The sequence below is a fragment of the Helianthus annuus genome, chromosome 15, assembly GCF_002127325.2.
Source record: "Helianthus annuus cultivar XRQ/B chromosome 15, HanXRQr2.0-SUNRISE, whole genome shotgun sequence".
NCBI classification, from domain to species: domain Eukaryota; kingdom Viridiplantae; phylum Streptophyta; class Magnoliopsida; order Asterales; family Asteraceae; genus Helianthus; species Helianthus annuus.
This window is the reverse complement of record NC_035447.2, coordinates 23,785,638-23,797,798: the sequence shown is the minus strand read 5'-3', so window position 1 is coordinate 23,797,798 and position 12,161 is coordinate 23,785,638. Positions and strand designations below refer to the sequence as shown.

The 12,161-nt window shown below is 34.2% G+C and overlaps 2 protein-coding genes across 2 annotated transcripts; both read left to right on the top strand.

Moving 5' to 3' along the window:
* The first annotated feature begins 4,438 nt into the window (after window positions 1-4,438).
* Window positions 4,439-9,092, top strand: LOC110892506. The gene is made up of 9 exons (XM_035984274.1): window positions 4,439-4,679; window positions 4,840-4,998; window positions 5,085-5,234; window positions 5,351-5,509; window positions 5,605-5,847; window positions 5,963-6,389; window positions 6,506-7,446; window positions 7,521-8,741; window positions 8,866-9,092. Exons 1-9 carry the CDS (start codon window positions 4,439-4,441, stop codon window positions 9,090-9,092), a joined length of 3,768 nt encoding a protein of 1,255 aa, XP_035840167.1.
* Window positions 9,093-9,113: 21 nt separating this feature from the next.
* LOC110892505 (ATP-dependent DNA helicase pif1-like) lies at window positions 9,114-10,214 on the top strand. Its single transcript, XM_022139664.1, has one exon. The coding sequence runs from the start codon at window positions 9,114-9,116 to the stop codon at window positions 10,212-10,214; it is 1,101 nt and encodes a 366-aa protein (XP_021995356.1).
* Window positions 10,215-12,161: the final 1,947 nt, after the last annotated feature.

Below are 12,161 nucleotides of genomic sequence, written 5' to 3'. Positions count from 1 at the left end.
CAACTTTTTTTTCATCGTAAAGGTGAAGAAAAATGCAAGCTCTATTGGTACTTCCAAGTCTAAGAAGCGTTTACCTGCTAAGAAATGTGGAAAACACACTATTCCTGAAGATCCTGAGTTTTGTAACTTTACACGTAGAGGGGAATACAGACTGGTATGATTTGTGCTTAAACAATCTTTAAATATAGGTTGTTTTTTTATTTATTATTCATCGTTTAAAATGTATTCTTTTTAATTCACGTTGTTTCACGCAGCGTCTTCCGGTCCTGGTATCAAAACGCGCAGGGTTTACAAAGAAGCTGCATACACTGAAGTTTGAAAACCTGCAAGGGCAGGTTAGTATTTATGAAGTCAAACCAGAAAAAAATGGAAGTGCATCACGCTATTCAGTAATAAACTGGCCTATATTTATGGCGGAAAATAATTTGGATGATGGCGTGATGCTTGACTTCACTTATGTGACTTCAAAAAAAACCGTCATCTTAAAAAATGTCCGCGCTGACTAAGCCAAAGTGCACCTATCGTTTATAAGCTGTATGTTGAACGACTGTTTGGTTTTTCTTCTGTTAAGTATGTTTTGAACATGTACGTTTATCGACTTTATTAATAATACACTTTTGTATGGTACTTAACTTTTGTGTACAACGTGAATGTTAATCTATATTACTACAAGTAAAAATGAAATTCAAAATTTCAGTTTACTTTATTACTAAAGATAATATATTTAGTGTCAATTTATATATAGACATTTGTATGCTGCTTAATTTCATGCGGTATCTTATTTATCAAAGTAAACATTAAATTAAATCCATATTAGTGTTAAATAATTTAATACATATACTATACATATGGACATGTTAAGAAACAAATTTCAAAAAAATATTTTAACTTAGTTATACTTTTTTAGTGTATGAAATTTTGTACATATAAATCTTTTAAATCAAAGAATCTATATCTTCAACAAATTGAATTTGTAAATAGATCAACTTTAATAACTTATATATTATCGTGAGTTACTTTTGATATTAAAATCATACAATTCCAATTTTTTAAAGACTTTATTTTCTAAAGAGAAAAACGATTAATAAGGTGCTTTTGACATAAATTTCAAAGAATACCCTTTTTTCAACGAACTCACCGTCTTGAAATGAGTAACGATTAACAAGGTATGTGTTTTCAATAATTCTTTTTTCCTTTTGTTGTCTAACATCCTAAATGGAACAAACTATTTTCATACACATTTAATGAGATAAAACTTTGTATTTTTATCTTTAAATTTTTTGAATCTTTCTTAATTTAAAAGATATAGTTTATATGGTAATTGCAGAATCACATCCAATTACTTACAATTATTTATTTATTGTAATTAATTAATAATTAACGTCCCATTAAAAATTACAATTAGGATCCTAATTTTGCAATCTTTGTAACTTTTCAACTTATTATTTATATGCAAAAAATGGAAATGTCTCAATCACAAGTAATTATTTTCGCAGATTAATCTATTTTAGTAAACTTCTAAATTAACATTATATTTAGCTATATCATTTACAAACTTACATTGCCTCATGTATTATAAATATCCTTCTCCTACCTTTTAATTCATACACATCAAACCTTCTTACCTTCTTTCATAGACACACACACAGAGGTATGGTTTTCCTACGTATGTTATTATAATGAAGCATTAGAAGTGTTGTCTAATTAATAAAAAAAATTTTCTTCATCATTGTTAGCGTATTATGTTGTAATAATAACAAAAAGTTGTATTCTTTTCTGTTTCATACTTGCATTTTCATCTGTGTAAATGTTAATCTTATTTAATGTTAATATGATTTTAAATTAACTGATAGTTTTGTAATCGGTTTGTATGAAATAAATATATTTCAACATCACTTACTTTTGTTTCAATATGTTGATGTAGATATGATGAATTTTCTTAATCACCTATTCTAAATTTACTATACGAACACTATACGTTGTTAGCTTTTACATGATAGTTATTACATTGTTATACAATAATATAAATGTTGTTGCTATTTAAATCAGTAAGATGTTAATTTTTATGTTCTAAAATATAAATTGAACAAATACTCAATGTATAGTTCTATCTCATCCAAATATATATACAATTTATTACTGCTACATCCTATTGTTCAATATGAACTTAAGATTTAAATATATGTATCCTTTTAATGTTAAGTAATTGTGTAATATGAAATTGATTTTAATCTGACTACAATTGTTAATTTCTCTGAATGTGTATGCTATCATGATTATGTGATCTTATTTTTTTAAATATTCCAACTGTATTTTTTTTTCCGATATATTCTTATATAGTTATATTAATACTTATTTTTTTTTTCTAGACAACTATATACATCAATTGTATTTCATTTGTTATGTTTTATATTCTAACACAGTAGATCGTAAAAATGGAAAAGATTGGCATGGAAATGGTTGTCGACGAAATTTTTTCAAGGCTCCCTGCAAAAGCTGTAGATCGATTCAAAATTCTTTCCAAATATTTTCGTAAGGAACTATCAACTCATAATTTTGAGTTGAAGCATTCTCGCCGGGCTGGAAATTCACTAAAAAAGAAACTACTGTCCTTGAAATATGAGTCGATAGTCGTCGACGATATAGTAGGTGGGAATTTGGAACTCGATACGAGCAAAACAATAACTTTCCCATACAATATCCACCCTTCCTACTTACGTATTATATCGTCTTTTAACGGTCTGTTGTTGGTTTGCAATGAAAGGATTTTATGTGAGCTCATGCTTTGGAACCCAACAACGGGCCGCTTTAAGTTGATATCCAACGACTACTTTAATCATCGTTTTGATCGTAACTCTGATACCGGTGGAATGTACTTTGACCAGTTCGACGATCTCAAAGTGCTTCACATAAAGTGTTGCCGTAACGTTGGTACTGCCCGTGTTTACTCACGACGTCTTGACTCTTGGAGAAAAATAGATTTCCTCAACGGTTCTGAACTGGCTTCATCGTCTTATTCATGGTCTCCTGCAACTTATTCCGGCAAAACCATATATTTCATGGTTTCAAATTATTGGTTTCCTCCTAGGGAGAGGAACATAGTTACTTTTGATGTTATTTCTGAATCTTTCAGCGTACTTTGTTTTCCCGAGCGTATGGAAGTCAATCCCTGTCAAGGACATTTTCTAAGCATTTCGAACAAGCTGCATGTGATTGTCGTTGGACGTGCTGATGAACTAAAGGCTGATTTGTACAAATTAGAACATGATGATTGGGTCAAGGTTTTTTCTTTCGATAACCCTCACATACTTGATTATCAGGCAAGGATGCAAAGGACAAATATAATTCAAGACAAAAAGTGGTTGATAACAAGTATTTGGGGTGATTTTGTTGAAGTTGACTTGTGCAATGAAGCTTTCAACTACCTCCAACATGTTGACAACTACAACGGTCCGAAAGGGGCGTTATTTATCGAGACCACTGTTTCTCCATTCGAATATAAATTATGATTGTATTTTATACTTTTTTGTCTTTTGGTTCTAGAACTTTATTATTTGTTTCAAGTATCTGATTTTATTTTATTTTTTATGTCTATTGATAAAATAACTTCTTATTTTTTGGGGTTTTTTCCGTATGCATAATAAATGTATTTCTAGCTTATATTTCAGTTTGTTCTTATTGAATGATATTATTTCAAACTTTTGTCATGCTACTATTCTTTCATTGTATAGTGGTATTTTAGGATTTAAGATAACACAACGTACGTATGAATTAGTATCTTAACTTTAATTTCGACATTCTGATCCTTATTTTCAATTTAAATGGACTTACATTTGGAATGTTGTATGCTTACATCTTAGCAGAATTTCAGGAATGTCTAAAAGAAAATATTTCAACTCTTCATCTTTATCTAATAACACCGGAAAGGAAAACATTTCAAACGGTAATGTCGTGAATTTAGCACTTCATTCAGCTTTTTATAATATATGTTTATGAACATATTTAACTTTTATATAATAATTTTTATTACAGATGATACATCTTTTGTACCTACTAATCCATCCTCCAATACTACATCCGGTACGATTCTAACTTCGCAATAATATAAGTTATCTTTTAATTATAAGTATTATAACTTATTACATAAATTAGTTTTGCCATTGGCCAAAGGAAATAAAGTAGATTTAATATATTATACTACGATTGCTAATATGAATATTAGCAATGTCTTAAAAGTTAGTTTGTTTTTTCAAAAGTTAACATCCTTTTATTGTCATGCAGTTCGTCGAGGGAGAAGACCACTATCGAACATTACAAACGGTACCACTTAACAATATGTTTTACGTTGTTGTGTTTTTAACTTTAATTTCATCTTTCTATTAAAATGATATGTTGCAATTTAGGTACAATTTTTTTTAAAAATATTATTGTTAATCTTATGTGTGTTGAATTATTAATTGTGATCTCTGTTGATGGTGTTGAAGCTGTTATCCCCGTTGTTACTCAAGATCAGGCGAAACAGAGTCGTAAAATAAGGAAATTATTGTTGGATAAGAAGAAATCTAATTTAGCTGGATCTTCATCAGGTTCTATCAATAATAATGTCCTAACCGATGATTCGATAATAATTCCGTCTGTTTCGCGTATTGTTACAAGAGAAGTATCGGTTTTCTCAGAAGGTTAATTATTATGCATCTTTTTAATAGCTGTTATATAATAACATATAATAATAGTCTTGCATTTTTTCAATTTTTATAAATATATTTCTTTTAACTGAATGTTATGTTATATTTTTATGCTTTCTTTATCTCCCACCTTCTGTTGTATTTGAATACATAGATAACAGCGGATTAAGGGAATTAATTTTGGATAATAAAAGATCTCATACGAGACCCATCATATCAGACACCAATATAAATTTACCGACTTCTTATCCATCCAATTCAACTCCAAAGGTCATTGCTAATGTTACGACAACCCGACCATTCAGGCCACGAAGTAAGCACTTATTAACCTTGCTACATTTAACTGTTATGCATTGTGTGTTAAATTATTAATTGTGATCTCTATTTGTTGTGTTGTAGCTGTTATTCCCATTGTTAGTCAAGATGAGGCAAAACAAAGTCGGAAAATAAGGAAATTATTATTGGATAACAAGAGGTGTAAATTACATGGATGTCCATCAGAAGATGTCAGTAATAATGCCACAACAAATGATTTGATAACAACTCATGGTACGCGCGTTGATACAAAATACTTATCTGTATCTATTTTGATTTGATTACTGAATTGTTTGTTTTTTTTTCATGCTTTCTTTATTTCCCACATTCGATTGTATTTTAATACATAGATAACAGCCGATTAAGGGTAGATATTTTGGATAGTAAAAGATCTGATACGAGACACATCATATCATTCACTAATATAAATTTACCGCCTTCTTCTCCAACCGAGTCAATTCCAAATGTCATCTCTAATGTTACAGAAACCACACCATTGATGCCAACAAGTAAGGACTTATTAACCTTTGTATATTTTTCTGTGCTTTATCTAAATTAATATCTTTAGTTTTTTTTTATAAACTATATTTGTATATCTTACTAGGTAATGTTAGTTGTATTACTAACAATGTCACTCAACCAACAAACTGTACTCCACGTCATATTTCTTTTAACCTGACATCATTCACCGGCACCTCCACTATGCTTCAAAATTCATCTTTGGAAAGGTTGTCATCCGGAAAACGAAAGTTAATTAGCACACCACGAATTACATCTCCAATACCAATTATGGATTTCAATACAGAGGAAATTGTAGATCAAGATCCGTTCAAGGGTCTCTCAAAAGGTACATGTCTAATTATATGTAGTATAACCTCTTTATGGAATTAATTGTTACAATTAGATAGTATTTTTCTTATTAAATCACTATTTTATTTGTTTTTTAATAATTTTCAATACAGATTATTTGGATCATGGTGACCAATGCGTCACCTGTGAAGTATGTAATGCAAAGTTATGGGATGCAGAAAAAGGAAGAGGAAGAAGAAAGGATGGGAAAATGTGTTATTTCTTATGTTGTTCTTACGGCATAGTAGAGCTTCCAGATTACAAAGATGCCAGAGGAAGTTATCGTATCCTATTTAGTAAAAAAAAAAATAATGAAAGCAAGCATTTTTTGAAGAATATTCGCCGTTACAATTCCATGTTTGCATTTACTTCAATGGGTGGTAAGGTTGATTCAACGGTTAATAGAGGCAATGCTCCTTTTTGCTTTAGAATTAGTGGAGAAAATTACCATTCAATCGGAAGTCTTATGCCAAACAACGGAGCGCAACCAAAATTTTGCCAACTATACATATATGAAACTGAGAACGAACTTACAAACAGGCAAGTGATATTTAGGTAACTTCCGTTGGGTATTATTAACATTCGCATACTTATTTACATTATTCATTTTTTATTATATGTCAATCTTAATAATATTTGATAACTTTTGTTAACAGTCGTTCAGAGGATTCATCGTCTTCTTATTCTGCTACTCTTGATCGTAAGTTAATAGAACATATAAAAGATGTTTTAGATAACGACAATGAGTTGGTCAAAACTTACAGAAGAGCTAGGGATTCTCTTCAAGACAGCCCTCATGTAAATTTGAAGCTTCGCCTAATCGGAACAAGAGAAAAAGATGGTCGGAGGTATAACTTACCAACGGCGGGTGAGATTGCCGCTCTCATTGTTGGAGATATAGAAAATGTAATTGACAATAGAGATATTGTTGTTGAGACTCAAACTGGTACACTGAAGAGAATTAGTGAGTTGCACCCGTCATATCTCGCACTACAGTATCCGATTTTGTTTCCATACGGAGATGATGGCTACCGAATTGATATCCCTCACAGAGGTGTCATTGATGTTGTTAATAAGAAACGTCCAAATTGTACTATGAGAGAGTTCTTTGCTTATCGTATGCAGGATCGGATAAATCAGTTTTCGTTAATCTTGAATTCTAGGAGGTTATTCCAGCAGTTCTTGGTTGATGCTTATACTATGATAGAAAATGAGAGACTTAGCTATATACGATATCAACAGAAAGATCTTAGGTCTGACACATATGAAAGCCTCCGTAAATTAAAAACACATGGTCAAGATGATATATCTAAGGCTGGAAAACGTATCTTCTTGCCATCCTCTTTTACTGGTGGAGCACGATATATGATGCAAAACTATTTAGACGCTATGGCTCTGTGTAAATGCTTTGGTTATCCGGATTTTTTTATAACCATAACATGCAATCCCAAATGGCCAGAAGTTCAACGCTTTCTCAAAGACACCAATCTCAGTCCGGAAGATAGGCCTGATATCCTTTCCAGATTGTTCAAAATTAAGCTTGATTCAATTTGCAAAGATTTAAAAAAGAATCATCTATTTGGCAAAGCTTCAGCAGGTACATTTTGTTTAAAATACAAATCAGATTAATATTTATGCCGTAAAGTGTAAAAAGTTGTGTTGTTTTTGTAGTTGTTTACACAATCGAGTTTCAAAAACGTGGTTTGCCTCATGCCCATTTATGCTTATTCATGGAGCCTGAATCGAAATTACCTACGGTGGACCATGTTGATGGATTTATATGCGCAGAAATACCTGACAGAAATCAAGATCCAGAATTATTCATGCTTGTGAAAGAATATATGATACACGGTCCATGTGGTAATGCTAGGTTGAGTTCTCCATGTATGGTTGATAGGAAGTGTTCAAAAGGCTTTCCCAAAGACTTTCAAGATCATACTACACTAGATTCAAACGGGTTTCCTTTATACAGAAGGAGAAACAATGGCGCTTTTGTTGTGAAAAATAAAATTGACCTTGATAACAGAAGTGTTGTACCATACAACAAAAAATTATTGAAAAGGTATCAAGCTCATATAAATGTTGAATGGTGCAATCAGGCCGCTTCGATAAAGTATTTGTTTAAATACATTAATAAAGGACCTGACCGAGCGACTATAGCCGTTGTTCAAAGCGATAATCAATCTGACGAACAAGTACAAGACGAGATAAAAGAGTATTACGATTGTCGATATATATCAGCTTGCGAAGCATCTTGGAGGATATTTGCCAATGAAGTGCATTATAGACGACCTTCTGTTATGAGACTTCCGTTCCATCTACCTGGCCAACAACCTGTTGTTTTCGGTCCTGATGAGGATATTAACTATGTTCTAAACAAACCATCTGTTAAATCTTCAATGTTTCTCTCATGGATGGAACGTAATAAAGACCCAAATGACACGTTGGCGCGTACACTTACATATGTTCAGTTTCCCAATTTTTATGTTTGGAAGCTTGATAAGCGAGTATGGGAACCTAGACAAAGGAAAACAGCTATTGGCAGGATTCATTTTGTACCTCCTTCACTTGGTGAAGCTTATTTTTTGAGAATTCTTCTTAACAAGGTCAGAGGACCAACATCGTTTGATGACATTAAAACAGTTAATGGTCATGTTTACGATACATATAGAGATGCTTGCTATGCGCTCGGTCTTTTGGATGATGACTCCGAGTATGTGGAGGCAATAAAGGAAGCAAGTTTATCAGGAAGCGCTTCATATATTCGTAATTTATTTTGTACCATGCTGTTATCCAGTAGTCTTTCTAGACCTGAGGTTGTTTGGGAAAGTTCATGGAAATACATGACAGACGATTTTTTATATAGACTTCAGAAATACCATCGAGTTACAGGTAAGTTTTGTTTACAATAAATGTTAGTATTTATATTATCAAATACATTATTTAATGTTTTAGATATTATTTAATCTCGGTTTTGTTATTATGAGGAGTTTGATATATTTTTCGTATTGCACAGCGTTATCAATTCCGGAGCACCAACTGAAAAACTATGCTTTGTGCGAGATTGAGAAGTTTTTACTGCGAAATAATTCATCCTTGCGAAGATTTCAAACAATGCCATTTCCAGATATGTCGTCTTCAGGCAGTTCTGATAGTCGTTTGATATTCGAGGAGCGGGCGTATGATATAACACACCTTGGAAATCTCTACGATAGTCAGTTGACAATGTTAACTGATGAATAACGCTCTGTCTTTGAAGAAATTATGGCAGCAGTGAATGGTGATAACGGTGGGATTTTTTTCCTTTACGGCTATGGTGGAACAGGTAAAACATTTCTATGGAAGACATTGTCCGCTGCAATTAGATCAAAAGGTCAAATCGTCTTAAATGTGGCTTCAAGTGGAATTGCATCGTTGTTGTTAGATGGTGGCAGGACTGCACATTCCAGGTTTCACATACCTTTGAATCTTACTGAAGACTCTGTATGTAATATAAAACCAGAAAGTGACGTGTCTAAATTACTTCATGAGACGAAATTAATAATTTGGGATGAAGCACCTATGGTACACAAACATGCATTCGAAGCGCTGGATAGAACAATGAATGACGTTTTCAACATCGACCCATCTCTCAATTCAGACATCAGGTTTGGAGGTAAGGTAATTGTTTTTGGTGGCGATTTCAGACAAATATTACCTGTCGTTCCAAACGGTGGAAGACAAGAGATTGTTAATGCCTCCTTATGTTTGTCTTACTTGTGGAGTAAATGTAAATTGCTAAGATTAACAAGAAACATGAGGTTAACCGTTGGAAGGTCGACGGAAGAAATTGAAGAAATAAACAGTTTTGCCAAATGGCGTTTGGATTTGGGTGAGGGTAATGTTGGTGGTCCAAATGATGGGGAAGCAACTATTCAAATACCACAAGATCTTCTGATTACTGATGAATCAGACCCAATTGCAAGTTTAATTGATTTTGTTTATCCATCAATCTTGCAAAACATCAACAACCATAATTATTTTAGTGAGCGCGCTATACTTGCACCGAAGAATGATGTTGTGCATGAGATTAATGACAGGTTGCTATCAATGTTTCCTGGTGAAGAAAGAGAGTATCTTAGCTCTGACAGTCTTTGTCCGACCGAAGATGTAAATGCTACACAACAAAGAATATACTCTCCGGATGTGCTCAATGGACTTAAAATTTCTGGCTTACCAAATCATAGGTTGGTGCTAAAAGTTGGTGTTCCAGTAATGTTATTACGAAATATTGACCAACGGAATGGTTTGTGCAACGGTACAAGGCTACAAGTAAAAAAGTTGTACAACCGTGTAATAGAAGCCGAGATTGTGACACCCCGTTGAAACGCTTTCACTTACACTAGCTTGACAGTGGCTGCCTTAACTTTCGGGACGAAAGTTCCTAAAACTTGGGGATAATGTGACACCTCGGGTTTCCCCGGACAATCTTTCGATGTAACGTGTGTGTACGTATATTTTATTAAATGAAAAATTCATGAAACTATTCGTTGATACATGCTATGTGTATGTAAGTATATGGGTATATTTATATGTGTATGTATGTGTGTATAACTTCTAGTGAACCGAGACTACGGACCCGACTCGAGACCATGCTCGGTCTCGAGTAAACAGTAACAGTTGGGCCGGTTGGGCCGACCACCAAGGACAACATTTGTGAGCCCTTGACCCACTCGATATATATATACCGGCCAACCCTCACCATTTTACCATTTTGCAACATTTTCTCTCACACTCTCACACTCTCTACCTCTCACTAAAACCCTAAAACCCTCACAAAGAATCACCTCCCTCTCCTCTGCTTTTCCCTCTCGGATCAACCAACAACAAGAACACCTCGGCTCTAGCTCGGAATCACCAACCGGAAGCTCACTCATCGATCCATCATACCCTCACACCTTGAATCTCTATTGGTTAGTGTTTTTATGATGTTTGTTGTGTATGCTTATTGATGCTTCATTGTGTGAATCAAAAAGGTGTAATATGGGTAAACGGTTAGTGTTGCTTTGATATCTTGTTTGTGTGCTTTAAATGCAAGAATGGTTGTGATGTTGAATGGTTTGGTTATCCGGGTAATGATAAGGGTTTGGTTAGAGGATTTATGCATGATTTAGGGTTGAATGTTCATGAATTGTGTGTTACCCGGCTTGTTATGATTGATTGGTTAAGTCCTCGTGATAGTGTTGTAAAATACATGTTTCGGATGTTTGAATAAATGAAGAACATGTATGAAGATTTTATGAACATTCAAATATGCTAAGTTTGATCCGAATTGTGCACAAAACAGACAAGAAAACATGTTTAAGGATTATTATTGGATAGTACAAACTCACACAAAAATACAATCCTATTGGTCAGTACATATTGCAGGTTCTAGATGATTGCTGTGCACGTAATCACGGTTGCGAGTCGCAACCTTTGGTTGCGACTCGAGACCACATCAAGCTTTGTCGAGACCTCCCAATTGCGAGTCGCAATCAACGCGTGTCGAATCCGGTTGCGAGTCGTAACCATTGCTGCTAAGTCGTAACCAAAACGTGATGAACCGTGACCTCGGTTGCGAGTCGTAACCTCGGTTGCGAGTCGCAACCACCCTTGTTTCGACTGGGCTATTTTGGTGTTATTGGGCTTTGACTGTTGGGCTTTCTGTTGACTGGGCTACGTGTTGTTGCTGCTGATTGTATGTTTAGGGCTGACCCAATAACCCAACTGTTTGTTGTTACGCATGTTATACGTGTTTGCTATATGTGTTTGCCGTACGTGTTCGCTATGTGTTTATTTGTACCCAATTTGACCCATACTTGGTAACCATGCTAGGACGTGGTGACCAACATACTTGACCAAGTAAAATACATACCGAGCAACCCAAGGTGAGTTCACAACTTAAAAGCATGCGTCCCGGTGGTTTGGGACACGAGACTAAAACAACCCTATCCCCTTGTAAAGGGGATACCATTCACTTTCCTTCCCTAGTTACTGGGAACAAACTTACTTTTCCTTCCCTTGTATTGGGAAACCTTTTAGTTAATTACTGTTTATACGGAAATGCAACCAAACGGCACTAAACGCAACTCTATCACTCAAGTCCCTACTACATAATACCGATTAGTCGCCGGGGCCAGGCGAACGGGTTATTAGTTAATAGCGCTATTTAGGTCTTACCAACCTCACACCGTGCCATTGTATGGGATCGGTCGTGAACTAATGTACTCAGGCATCCGTCAATGATGATAGAACATTGACATCGGGGCATCCTGCGGAGACGCAAACGGT

What these genes read in the sequence shown, in the direction of transcription:
- LOC110892506 (XM_035984274.1), top strand. Translation starts at nt 4,439, where the DNA reads ATGTGTGTTGAATTATTAATTGTGATCTCTGTTGATGGTGTTGAAGCT. An exon ending in TGATTTGATAACAACTCATG is followed by an intron (nt 5,235 to 5,350) that starts GTACGCGCGTTG and finishes TTTAATACATAG; the next exon opens with ATAACAGCCGATTAAGGGTA. An exon ending in ATTTGGCAAAGCTTCAGCAG is followed by an intron (nt 7,447 to 7,520) that starts GTACATTTTGTT and finishes TTGTTTTTGTAG; the next exon opens with TTGTTTACACAATCGAGTTT.
- LOC110892505 (XM_022139664.1), top strand. Translation starts at nt 9,114, where the DNA reads ATGGCAGCAGTGAATGGTGATAACGGTGGGATTTTTTTCCTTTACGGC.